Here is a 14,417-nt window from a genome sequence, read left to right on the forward strand (position 1 = left end):
TTTCTTTCTTTCTTTCTTTCTTTCTTTCTTTCTTTCTTTCTTTCTTTTTTTCTTTCCTACCCTTTCTAATGCGTTGGCTCATTCATAGAGATCCTCAATGTTGTAGTGACTCCCCACCATAAAATTATTTTCATTGCTACTTCATAACTGTAATTTTGTTCCTGTTATGAATTATAATGGAAACATCTGTGTTCTCTTTTTTAATTTAATTTTATCTATATATTCATTTATTATAATTTATTCACTTTGTATCCCTGCTGCTGCCCCCTCCCTCATCTCCTCCCAGTCCCACCCACCCTCCTTCTTCTTCTTCCCCTATGCCCTTTCCCTAGTTCCCTTATAGGGAGGACCTCCTCCCTTTCTATCTGACCCTAGCTTATCAGGTCTCATCAAGGCTGGCTGCATCATCTTCCTGTGTGGCCTGGCAAGGCTGCACTCCCCTAGAGGGAGGTGATCAAAGAGCTAGCAACTGAGTTCATGTTAGAGACATCTCCTGTACCCCTTACAAGGGAACCCACTTGGAAACTGAACAGCCAATGGGCTTCCTTTGAACAGGGGGTCTAGGTCCTCTCCATGCCTGTTCCTTGGTTAGAGTATTGGTCTCTGCAGGTACCCCTGGGTCCAGATTTTTTTTTTTTTGCCTCTGATGGTCTCCTTGTGGAGCTCCTGTCCCTTCCAGGCTTTCTATGTCCCCCTTCTGGAATACTACTCAATAATTAAAAACAAGGAAATCATGAAATTTGCAGGTAAATGATGGGAACTAGAAAAGATCATCCTGAGTGAGGTAACCTAGAAGCAGAAAGACACAAATGATATATACTCATTTATAGGTGAATATTAGCCACATCATATAGGATAAACATACTAAAATCTATAGCCCTAAAGAACTGAAAAACAAGGAGGACCCTAGGGAAGATGCTTAATCCTCATTCAGAAGGGCAAAGAGGATAGACATAGGAAGTAGGAGAAGACAAGGAACAGGACAGGAGATTACCCCAGAGGGCCTCTGAAAGACTCTACCCATCAAGGTATCTAAGGAGATACTGAGACTCATAGACAGACTTTGGGCAGAGTGCAGAGAACCTTGTGGAAGAATGGAGAGATGAAAAACCTGGAGAGGACAGGAGCTCCACAAGGAGAGCAACAGAGCCACAACACCTGGACCCAAGAGGGCCTGCAGAGACTGATACTCCAAATAAGGAATGTCTGTGTTTTCTGATGGTCTTAGGTGACCCTGTGAAAGGCCCAAAAGGGTCATGACCCACATGTTGAGAAACACTGTCTCAGGGTTCTAAGCATAACACTGAGCACATGAGCTAGGAAAAGACTAGAAAGATATACACCTGAATTGTTGAGGTAGTTACTTTAAATGTGTGGTTGGTTATCTTTTGCCTTTTCTGTTTAGAGCATTAAAGTTTTAAGACTACTCTAAACAATTTTTGATTAAAGTCAGATACATATAAACACGATGTGTAAGTGTGGAGGAAATGTGCCATGCCACCAGAGCAGAACTGAGAGCATTTCTAGTATATATTTACCTCAGTAGCTTACCTGAACATTTTTCCCAGTCATAGCAGGTGTCGTAGCCACAGGATACCCTCTTTGTGCTGTTCAATGCGAGTTTTAGCCTCTCAAGACCCCATTCTAACTGTGGGCCTTCTTGGCAGGAGCCGGCATGTACAAAGTGGAACTGGTTGCTGTTTAAACATTTTTCAGCCAAAAATTTGCAAGCCGATGAAGTGGAGTACCGGCTGGATCCCACATCAAATATACAGAGATCTTCTGAATAATCGCTGTCCGAGGAAGGGAAGCAAATGTTATGTTTGAGGGCAGGCAATATAGATGGTGTGTATAGAGGACTAGTCACTCAAGTTTTCTTCACCAGTTTCCCTATGCCCCATGGTCAGTTTCTCACCTTCCTCCTACCCCTACCCCTCATTTTTTCTAGTATTGTTTCTAAGACTCATCTTTTTGATCTTCCATCTTAATCTTGCTTGGCACTGCTTGCAACTGAATTCAAGTCTGGTCAACTGAATAACCAATATTTTTCTATGGCTAACTCCAACCAGTTGTTCTGTTCTATGTTCCCAACTCCCTAAGTCTCTCTTTATTGCCTGGCAATTACAGCAATTGAATTTCTAAACTCTTAAGATTATTTTCTTGCTAGAACCCATCAGAATTACATTTTTTTCTCTTCTCTACTTATTTCAAGTGTAGTTTTGGCTTATCCTGGTCAATGTAGGCCAGGACCTTCTTGCAACTCCAAAATACTACCTAATTGTTGCAATAGTTTAACACAAGCCGTACAATGTCTATACCACTCTATAACATTTTAAATGTGTTTGTGCTGTGGTTTAGAGCATGAGGCTTTAAATTGTTTCTTGACTGACTTGCTTCACCTCCATAGATAAGAGAATGATTCCTGCTACTGTCAATGTAGTACAAGATCCATTTTTTTCTCTTAGCTGAGAGGACAAATCTCTTTGATTACTTCAAATCTGAGTTCTTTTTGTGGAGTTTGTTTTAGAGTTAACAGTCAGTGCACCAGTGTGTAAAGTTAATTCCAGAAAGTGGAGCTTATCTCCTAGAACAAAATCCTACTTTCTCTGTTCAGAAATGAGCCGTGGGCTAGCCACTCTCAACACCTTCATGCCTAATAAAGGGAACTGATGGGTACAGGAAGGACTAGAGGGTATAACATGTGTGTGGTGTACTCTCTGGGGGTAGTGTATATGCTTAAGATTTGGTATTGCACAGACACAGAAAGAAGTTCCCTCTCTTTAAAGGAAAGTGCGGATAATGTGAATAGTTTCCAGAAACCTTGTGGTACTAGGACTCCAAGGAGGAAGAAGCTATTTGTGGAAAAATCTAAGAGCCACCTTTGAGCTGATAGATGTTGGTGGGATTATGGAGAAAAGACACACTGTGTTCACCAAATGATGGAGGGGGACCCGGTGCTTACAGATATTTGTTTATGTTTGCACAGAGGAGCTTGGGAGCTAGTGCGTGTTAAAAGTGACACATTCACAGTGTTGTAGTCTGTTGACTTCCTCTTGCAACATTAATTCTGTTACTGTATCAGGAAACGAATATAATTTATTCAGAGAACGTTAACAAGATAAAAGAAGAGGTGGGTTTTCCAAGAAAGCAGAGCTAAGCAAAGGTTTCCACTTTCAGTCTTCCTTTGTGCTCCAGTAGAGTAATCTCAGGCCATGAAATAATCTTAAAGGTGGCAAAACATAAAAAGGGAAGGAATCTCTGTTTTACCTGAAATGAGTGACCCATGCTTTACTTTTCTATTGCTGTGATAAAACACTGTGACCAAGACAGGTTATTTTAAAAAAAAGTGTTTAATTTGGGACTAACTGTTCCAGAGGGTTAGAGTCCTGGCCACCATGGCAGGGAGCATGGCAGTGGGAAAGTAGGCATGGTGCTGGAGCAGCAGCAGAGAGCTCACATCTTTATCCAGAAGGGTGAAGCAGAGAGAGAGAGAGTGGGGGAGGGAGGGAGGGAGCGAGTGAGCGAGTGAGCAAGGGCGCTAATTGGAAATGGGCTTTTGAAACCTCTAAGCCTGACCTCCAGTGACAATTCTCCTTCAATAAGACCATTATCTCATATCCTTTCCCAAACAGTTCCACACACTGGGGACCAAGTATTCGAATATATGAGCTTATGAGTGGCATTTTCATCCTGCCTACCATTCTTTGCTCACTTTTTTTTTGTCTGTGAGATAAAGAAATAAAGTTTTATCAATGGATGATACTTGGGATTTCTTTTACATTCAGCTGAGATGATTTCTTTAAATGTAATAAGCAATATTGATACCTTTGGATTTGTTCAGTGAAGAAAAGGCAGTTATAGCAACAGAGAGGAGACAGCAGTAAGTCATAGAAATCACCTGGGAATATCTAGTTTCTCTATGCTTTCTGCTCCAGTACGAAAGAAATGTGTGTGTGTGTGTGTGTGTGTGTGTGTGTGTGTGTGTGTGTGATGTAGCATGTATGTGTATTTGTGTGTGGAGTGTATATATTTGTACGGCATGTTATGTATATGAGGATGTATATGAGGTATGTATATATGTTTGTGTGGTGTGGGTTTATATGTGGTATATGTATGTTTGTGTGTGGTTTGTGAGTGTATGTTTGTATGAGGTGTGTATATATGTTTGTGTGGTATGTGTGTATGTATACTCAACACTTTCTTAGTTCTAACTTACTGGAGTTACTGCCTTTAACCATACGCAGTTAGAAAGGGAAGGCTTTGACATAGTTGAGTTTGAAAGTTTAAAAGGACAAAAGCAATTTTTTAACACAAAAATAAACTGCTAAAATAAACAAAAGTAATATGAACTTAGGGAGCCAGGCTGAGACATACTGAAAAAAAAAAAAAAAAAACTTGCTTCCTGAAAAGGTATATGAGGAAGTTTGAAGGGAGGAAAGTGAAGGAGGAAATAGCTTAATTATATCATAATCTCAAAAATAAAATAAATAATTGAAAAGAGTTTGCTCTCCAATAGTAATAGACATATTCAACTGAACATAGAAGTTTCACTTATGTGAAAATTAATGTCTCATGCTTGTGTGTCAAGGCCAGTTTCTTCATCAAACTGGCTATACCAGATTGGTTTCTTGGATTTGCAGATACACTTCACAGTGTTTCATACCTACAGTCTTCTTCTGGAGACATACAGATACACTCGGATCCTGACTGTTTTTGTCCTGGTTGACAAAGGCCCTTTGATTTTGTCAGAATATCTGAAACAAAAGAAAGACAGCAGTAAGTCATAGAAGTCCCTCTGGGACCATCTGGTATCTCTATGCTTTCTGCTTCAGTATGAAAGAACTAGCAAATGTGTGTGTGTGTGTGTGTGTGGTGTGGCGTGTGTGTTTATTTGTGTGTGGTGTGTGTATGTTTGTATGGTGTGTATGTATATGAGGTATGTATTTATGTTTGTGTGGTGTGTGTGTATATGTAAAAGAATTAATTTCATTTGTCTTTCAGATACTTATGGATCACTTATATGCTCTGGCAGCTCTGCTGGGGTATGAGACGGGACTGAGTGAGCTGTGTGTCACACTCTTTACCTTGGGGGGGGCAGACAGATCAAGCAAGCACAGTAATACACAGAGAATTGCTAACAATATTATCAGTGATATTAAAGGGAAAGCATGCAATCAGAGAGAAATTGATGTTCCTAAGAAGCCTCGGAACAGTGACGTGTGTATAGCAGGGAGAGGGTGTGGAGACTGTTGGAACCAGAGGGAACATCACGTATGAAAATGTTCAGAACAGAGACAGCATGTGACTTTCCTGGAACTGAGATGAGGCCAGTGTGGCTGAGCACAGAAAAGCAAAAGCATGAAAAAAAGATGTAGCCCCAGAAATGGTACATGATGGGAGTTATGGGTTTTAATAAGGCTTTCCTCCCTTTATTATCAAAGCAGTACGTCTTTGATGGCTTGTAAGCAAAGGAGCATATGACAAAAGCAGGTCTGGATTTTGAAAACAAGATAGGCTCTGACTTCTGTGGAAAAATAGTTTGGGAAGGTATAGGGAAAAGGGCTATGGTACATAATCTGTAGTTTAATCATAGTGATTCAGGTACAAAAGGAGGATACTTTAGAAAAAGGTGCCAGATGTGAAAGAAGAGAGAAGTACATAAATTATATATGTATGTAGCAAAGTAGCATGAAGTATATGTGTATGTGTGTTAAAATAAAATCTGTTAATATTATGGTCAGTTATGATAGCAATCAAGCTTAATTCTCAGTGACTAGCTTATGCTAAAGAAGAGGAGCTAGGGCATTTTCTGAAAGAGAAAATATCAGAGGATAGTTCATTTTAGGCAGGGAAACATGATGAATCAAGACCTCTTTCTACTCATGGTGAGTTTGTAGTATCTTTAGCATATCCAAACAAAGTACCCTTAGAGAAACTTGGGTATTCCTGTTTAGAATTCAGCAGGGAAATCTTGTGTTAAGGATTAAATTTATTAAGTCTGTGAGGAAATCGTTAAGGCTGCAGATGAGAGTAGGATCCCCCAGAACAAGAATGCAACATTAGGTGGTGGGGCGGATCTTAGTCTAAGGAAATTTCATCATTTAATGTTCTTGCATAGGCAGGAACCCATGAAAAACAAGGAAACAGCTAGGGAGGTATGAACTAAAAAAAAACAAAAAAAAAACAAAAAAAGATGTGTTCCTGGGTGGTGGTAATGCCTGTGCATGCTTTTAATCCCAGCACTCGGGGGGCAGAGGTGGCAGAACTCTGAGTTCCAGGCCAGCCTGGTCTACAAAGTGAGTCCACAACAGCCAGGACTGCACAGATAAACCATGTCTCAGAAACAAATAAAAACAAACAAACAAACAAACAAACAAACAAACAAACACCACCCCAAACCAAAATCAAAACCACCACCACCAACAAAAAACGATGTGTCTTGGAACACATGTGGAGAAATTCAACGCAGTTGAAAACTGCTGGGAGGTAAGAGAATGCAAGAACAAACACAACATCTGTGAGATCCAGCTTTATGGTGTTCACTATAAGAACCTTGCAATTTGGTGTTGGTGTTGGGGGTAATGGCTTGAAAGTCTGACTTTTATACAATACGAATGTAGCTGTTGATCCAAGAATAAAATCTATGTATTAGGATTATGTATGGTTAACCAAAAAAGGAAAGAAAAAAGAGGAAGAAAAGAGTGAGGGAGGTGGGTGGGAGAAGGAGAGCTCTGAATGAAAAGAGAAAGGAAAAAAAAAAAAACCAAACAAACAGTGGTTCTTTGATGAGTCTCAAGAGGTTTGGTTTGTTAGTAATTCAGGAGAAAAGAGATAGTAATTTGGACCAAGATACCTGATAGAATGAGAGAGAAGTAGATATATTCAAGACATTTATCTCATGTGCATAAAATAATATAACAATGGGTTTATATTTGAAAGTAGCAGCAATTCTTTAAAAGGTTAACAGGAGCATTACCAAACTCATTCTATGAGACCACAGTAGCCTTGATACCTAAACCACACAAAGACCCAATGTAGAAAGAGAACTTCAGTCTTATCTCTCTTGTGAACATTGATGCAAAAGTACTCAATAAAATACTTGCAAACCAAATACAAGAACACATAAAAGATATCCACTGTGACCAAATAGGTTTTATCCCAGGCATGCAGGGGTGGTTCAATATATGGAAATCCATCAATGTAATTAACTACTACAAACAAACTGAAGGAGAAAACCCACAGGATAATGTCTTTAGATGCCAAAAATGTATTTGATAAAAATCTAACACCCTTTCATGTTTAAAGTCTTGGAGAGGTCAGGAATACAAGGCACATACCTAAACATAATAAAGGCAATATACATCAAGCTTATAGCTAACATCAAACTAAATGGAGAGAAACTTAAATCAATCCCACTGAAATCAGGGACAAGGCAAGGCTGCCCACTGTCTCCTTATCACATCAACATAGTACTTAAGTTCTAGCTAGAGCAATAAGACAACTAAAGGAGATCAAGGGGATACAAATCAGAAAAGAAGAGGTCAATGTTTCACTATTCGCAGATGATATGATAGTATATGTGAGTGACCCCCAAATTTCAATCAGAGAACTGCTTCCACTGATAAAAACCTTCAGCAAAGTGGCTGGATACAAAGTTAACTAAAAAAAAAAAATCAGAAGTCCTCCTGTATATGAACGACAAAAGGACTGAAAGAAATTAGGGAAACTACGTCCTTCACAATAACCACAAATAACATAAAGTACCTTGGTGTAACCCTAACCAAGCAAGTAAAAGACCTGTTAAAGCAAAAAAAAACTTTAGGTCTCTGAAGAAAGAAATTGAAGAAGCTATTGGAAGATGGAAAGATCTCCCAGGTTCATAGATTGGTAGGATTAACATAGTGAAAATGGCCATTCTGCCAAAAATAGTCTACAGATTCAATGCAATTCCCATAAAATACCAACACAGTTCTTTACAGAACTTGAAAGAACAATTCTCAATTTCATATGGAAAAACAAAAAACCCAGAATAGCTAAAACTATCCTTTATAACAATAGATCATCTGGAGGTGTCTCCATCCCTGATCTCAAGCTGTACTACAGAGCAATAGTAATAAAAACTGCATGGTACTGGCATACAAACAGAATGGTGGATCAATGGAATTGAATATAAGACCCCAAAATAAACTCATACAACTATGGATACTTTGGACAAAGAAGTCAAAACCATACAATGGAAAAAAGATAGCATCTTCAACAAATGGTGCTGGTCCAACTGATGTTTACATGTAGAAAAATGCAAATAGACCCATATTTATCACCCTGCACAAAACTAAATCTTTGATCCAAGTGGATCAAAGACCTCAACATAAAACCAGATACTCTAAACCTGTTAGAAGAAAAAGTGGGGAAGAGCCTAGAACTCATTGGCACAGGAGACAACTTCCTGAACAGAACACCAACAACACACAGGCTCTAAGATCAACAATCAATAAATGGGACCTCATGAAACTGAAAAGCTTCTGTAAAGCAAAGGCCACTGTCATAAAAAAAAGAGAGAGAGAGAGAGAGACAGCCTACAGACTGGGAAAGGATCTTCACCAACCCTATATCTAATAGAGGGCTAATATCCAGAATATATAAAGACCTCAAAAATTTAAACACCAACAAATCAAACAATCCAATTAAAAAACGTGGTACAGAGCTAAAAAGAAAATTCTCAGTAGATGAATATCAAATGGCAGAGAAACACTTAAAGAAATGCTCAACATCATCAGGGAAATGCAAATCAAAACAACACTGAGATTTCACCTTACACCCATCAGAACGGCTAAGATAAAAAATTCAAGTGACAACCCATACTAGAGAGGATGTGGAGAATGCTGGTGGGAATGTAAACTTGTACAACCACTTTGGAAATCTATGTGGTGCTTTCTCAGACATTTAAGGAATAGTGCTACCTCAAGATCCAGCTATACCACTTCTAGGTATATATCTAAAATATGGTTAAGTATACAACAAGAACATTTGATCAACCATGTTTGTAGCAGCTCTATTTGTAGCAGCCAGAATCTGGAAACAACCCAGATGTCTCTCAGTGGAGGAATGGATACAGAAATTGTGGTACATTTACACAATGGAATACTACTCAGCAATTAAAAAAAAGGAAATCATGCAATTTACAAGCAAATGGTGGGAACTAGAAAAGATCATGCTGAGTGCGGTATCCCAGAAGCAGAAAGAAACACATGGTACATATTCATTTATAAGTGGATATTATACATTTAAAATAGGATAATCATACCAAAAAGAAGGTAAACAAGAAGGAGGACCCTGAGTAAGATGATCAATCTTTATTCAGAAAAGCAAATGGAATAGATATCACAAGAGGGAGAAAACAAGGAACAGGACAGGAGCTACCACAGAGGGACTCTGAAAGACTCCACCCAGCAGGGTATCAAAGCAGAGACTCATAGCCAAACTTTGGGCAGAGTGCAGGGAATCTTATGAAAGAAGGGGGAGATGAAAGACCTGGAGGGGACAGGAGCCATGGGATACATCTGTGCGGGGGTCTTAGGCTATCTCCATGCATGGTACTTGGTTGGAGTATCAGTCTCAGGAAAGACCCCTGTGCTCAGATTTTTTGGTTCTGTTGCTCTCCTTGTGGAGTTCTTGTCCTCTCCAGATCTTACTGTTTCCCACTTCTTTCCTAAGATTCCCTGCACTCTGCCCAAAGGTTGCCCATAAGTCTCAGCATCTGCATTGATAGTCTGCAGGGCAGAGCCTTTCAGAGGCCCTCTGTGTCAGGCTCCTGACTTGTTCCCTCTTTTCTCCTTCTTCTGATATCCATCCTCTTTGCCTTTCTGGATAGGAATTGAGCATTTTAGCAAATGTCCTCCCTCTTGATTAGTTTCTTCAGGTTTACAGATTTTAATAGGTTTATCCTAGATTATATGTCTATATGAGTGAGTATATACCATCTGAGTCTTTCTCCTTCTGGGATAGCTCACCCAGGATGATCTTTTCCAGATCTCACCATTTACCTGCAAATTTCATGATTTCCTTGTTTTTTATTGCTGAGTAATAATCTGGTTCTTCATTAGGAAGCTTGAACTGGCAATGAGCAGCCCAGAAGGCCAAACTCAGGAAAATGTAAAAGAAAATACTTTTAATCTTCAGAGAGCTGAAAGCAGGAAGATTTTATGAGGTGTTGTTTAAGGGCTTCATCCTCAAAGGAAGGAAGAAAGCAACTGTAGTAGAAAGTAACTGTAAATACCTTGTTTCTTCATGATGAAAACATCTTTTCACATGGAAAGACCGAAAAGTCTGTCTTTGGCCAAGTGAGAGCCTAAAAGTGTCTTTACCTCACTTGTACTATTTTTTAAAAATAATTTTCTTTCTTTAACTAGAGTCTTTCTATTACTGCCATGGAAGACAGAGTATATAAGATATTTATTTCCTTTATCTAGATGTAAGACATCTCATTTCTTTTTATTTGCTTATAATTTAAATTTCCAAAGCAGAGTTTTATGTGTGTGTATGTGTGTGTATGTATGTATGTGTGTATTTATGTATGTATGCATGCATACACACTTTTATAAGCAAAACATCACTCAAAACATCTTAACTTTGGAATAATGTCCAAGAACAACTTTTTTTCTTGACATTTATATTACTTATTATTACTATGATTAGGAGCCTGTGATCCAAGACACAACATTCTCCTGAAGCCTTCACCAGTTCCCGCAGGATCTACTTAAGGTTAGTTGAAAGGTTAACTCTCTCCCTTTCTTTCAAATATTTTGAGAGCCCAGAAGAGAAGGAAGGAGCGGGGCAGCACGGCACACAGGGAGTTAGCAGTGCTGATGCATAAACTTGGTCTAATTTTCCCTCTGTGTGTTTCTGTTCTTTTCAGAAATGAAATTAGCCTAATATCTTATCTCAGATGCATTCTCAAGAATTCTGATTAAAAGTGAGACATTACTCAAAAGAACAAACATCCCATGCTTTTTCTCAGAGGAAGAGATCTAAGCGGAAAGGAGTGGGTACAAAAGAGGGTAATGACCAGATGAAAGACAAATAATAATACATTTTCTCTCATGTGCAGGATTTAGATTTATCTGCATCCATGAATATATATTATGTATGTGACATGAAAGCAGAAGGAGGAATGTACGGGACGAGGAAGGTTACCAACAAGAGGTAGACAGGAGAGAGAGCATGGATAAACATAGGGAAACAGAGACATATATGAGCCAGAAACAACGATACACATAAATGAAAATATCCTAACATAAGCCAGTATTTTGGAATAAACTGAAAAAGTCAATTTAAGGAAAGCTTTAACACTTAAGGCTGGGGACACGCTCGGTTGATAGAGTGCTTGCCCATGCATCTGACTCCTAGCACTCTAAGAAAGAGCTGAACGTGGCAGGGCTGTATTCCCAGCTCTGGGGACAAGGAGATAGGAAGGTTCCTGGTACTCTCTGTCAGTGGGCCTAACCAAATGAGCTACAGGTTTAGTGAGAGGCCCGTTCTAAAAAGCCAAGTGGCCTCTGGCCTCCACATATGCATCCACTCACATACATGTGTATACAAAAATACTCCACAATGCAGTACTCTCCCTTTCCAAGAAGTAATTGGATATTATTTGACAAAATGAGCTACTCTTGTTATTATATAAATTAATTCAGTATATAAACTGTTGAAGTAAAGAGAAATGGACTTATTTTTAAGGCAAAGGGTTTTAATAGTCAATAGTGATTTTCAAAACCCATTTTTAAATTAGTTGTGGATGAGACCACTAGAAAGATTTAGGGAAATATGAAAATTCAATAGTGTTCTCTAGTCAGTTGTTGCAAAAATATTTTTTCCTTCTCTTCGAAACAATTGTTCTCATCTCCAGGGACACAGGATTCATCAGAGGAATTTTCTTAAAATTTTATATTAACTAAAAACTTTAAAAATTGGTACCTATTATATGCTCATATTTGTGTACATAAAATGTGTTCATATTTTTGGTGTTTTGTGTGACATTTTGGTGCATGCACAAATTAATGTTAAGAAATATAAAGATATATTTCTTTCATTTCTTTGTGGTAAAAATATTCAAAATCCTCTCTAGCTGGAAGTGTTTTAAACAAATACCAGACACTGATTGCTTTCTGGTTTGCTAACATCAACCTAAGGAAGATTTGGCTTGGGCAGATTTTAAAAGGATGTCACCCAGCACTGAAAGATCTCATTTAGAGAGAGGCGGATACAGGAAGGAACAGACGATGGACTAGACAAAACAACCTCGGAACCTGCTACAGAGGGCCTCTGAAAGCCAGAAGAAAACAGGAAACAACCTTGAAACCTGCCACAGAGGGCCTCTGAAAGCTTCTGCAGTATAGACTGTCAAAGCAGATGCTGAGCCTGATGGCCAACTCATGGGCAGAGTGAATGGAATTTTATGTAAGAAGTGGGAAATAGTAAGAGCTGGAGGGAACGGGAACTCCACAAGCAGAGCAACAGAACAAGATAATTTGAACACAGGGAACTTCCCAGAGACTCATACTCCAACCAAGGACTATTCGTGGAGATGACCTGGAACCCCTGCACAGGTGTAGCCCATGGCAGTTCAGTGTCCAAGTGGGTTACATAGTAATGGGAAGAAGGACTGCCTCTGACATAATCTGATTGGCCTGCTCGTTGATCACTTCCCCCTGAGGGGGGAGCAGCCACAGTAGAGGACAATGCAGCCACTTTTGATGAGAACTGATAGACTAAGATCAGAAAGAAGAGGAGAACCTCCCCTATCAGTGGACTTGGGGAGTGGCATGCATGCAGAAAGGGGAGGGAGGGTGGGATCGGCAGGGGAGGAGGGAGGGGCTTATGGGGGGATACAAAATGAATAAAGTGTAATTAATAAAAAAAAGGAAGAATTAGACGACTTCAGGTATAGGCAATTAATACAATGCCTAATTATAGGTTTCCCATTTTTGTTTTCTACTCGAACCAAAAATTTCAAAAATTTCTGATTTGATAGATGAGAGATCTTGGGCTCCCCATTAATGTTGAAGTTTTCTATTGGAAAGGGAATATTGAACCCACCTTCTAAGATTTAAAGACATTGGCCGGTAAGGTATTGTCTCATCATCTGCACAAGGTGGAAAGGGCTTCTCTTTTCATTCAAAGATCTGCTCTAGCAGTAGCAATGCTGTGGATACTAAATTACTGACCCAGGGAGCCAAACCGTATGAAATCCTGAATCCTGAGCTGCTGCTCACCTTTTTCACAGGTCAACGAATTTGAAATGGGAGGAGTCCAGGAGTCTCCCTTGCATGTGTACCTTGATGGCCCAGCAACAACAAAGCCTTTGGGACATGCCAGCTCAATGGATTCACCAATCTTATACACTCTCTGAAACGGGGAGATGGTGAGGACATCCTGAACAACCGGCTTCAGGCACTCGGTCCCTGCAGGGAAGAGCAACATCTCAGATGTGTTCAGTGGAGCAGAGTGGTCAAAAATGCAGGCAGATGATTTGTGACCAAAGAGGTAATGCTAGTGAGATTTACTGTGTTTGCTCAGCTGTGGTACCTCCTTTTAATCAGTGAAGTTTGTATTAAAGACACCCAGCTTCTTCTCAGGAATTCAACTAAAACCAAATCCTTCAAGCCTGATAGCAGAGCTTTACTTGCTGAGGAACTTGCCCCAGACACAGCCAGCTTTTGTTACATCTTTTGAATGTTTTCTTCTTTCAAGAAAAACTTTCTTTTATTTTTCTACCTCTTGAGTTTTTCTTTCTTTTTAAAGTTTTATTTTTATTTTATCATATCACCCACATGTATGTGTGTATGTACCACATGTCACAGTGCACTGTCTTCTGACTCCTTAGTCTCTCTCTCTCTCTCTCTCTCTCTCTCTCTCTCTCTCTCACACACACACACACACACACACACTCCTGGACACAAATATATGCTTGTGAGCTGCCATGGAGTTCTTGGGATCAAATCTGGATCCTTGGTATGAGTAGCAAGTGTTCTTAACTACTGAACTATCCTTCCATCTTCTTTTTGTGTCCTTCTTAAGGTAAGTGACAGCATTGTGAGTGACCGGGGCAGGACACTTTAATGGACACTGCTATTGACACTATGTAAGTGGTCCATGCGTGAAGTTCCTGTTTGAGTCTTGGCTGAATCTCAGCTTTTATCTTCCTATAGCATGGGTAGTCACAGGAAACAAACATTTTATTCAGTCTTTTTTTTAGTAAAGGATGTGATTGTACTCCCCAAAGAATAGTGATTTAGAGATAATGGCATCTCATACAAAATCCCAAATCTTAGTAGTATTGTTTTGGGATTTATCTATTTCTTTCTTTCTTTCTTTCGTTTTTTGTTTTTTTTTTTTTTTTTTTTTTTTTTTTTTTTTTT

General features: G+C 39.2%; 1 protein-coding gene across 1 annotated transcript in view; it reads right to left on the reverse strand.

The window, feature by feature from the left end:
• C6 (complement C6) overlaps positions 1-14,417 on the reverse strand; it is a 90,116-nt gene that overhangs the window by 5,980 nt on the left and 69,719 nt on the right. Inside the window, exons 15-17 of the mRNA XM_055601133.1 lie at positions 13,272-13,460; positions 4,664-4,754; positions 1,552-1,793 (exon numbers count right to left, since the gene is read on the reverse strand). Coding sequence (XP_055457108.1) covers positions 1,552-1,793; positions 4,664-4,754; positions 13,272-13,460 — 522 coding nt within the window. The remainder of the gene's footprint in view (positions 1-1,551; positions 1,794-4,663; positions 4,755-13,271; positions 13,461-14,417) is intronic.

Source organism: Psammomys obesus, unplaced genomic scaffold (assembly GCF_907164565.1).
Source record: "Psammomys obesus unplaced genomic scaffold, mPsaObe1.curated_primary_1811, whole genome shotgun sequence".
NCBI lineage: Eukaryota > Metazoa > Chordata > Mammalia > Rodentia > Muridae > Psammomys > Psammomys obesus.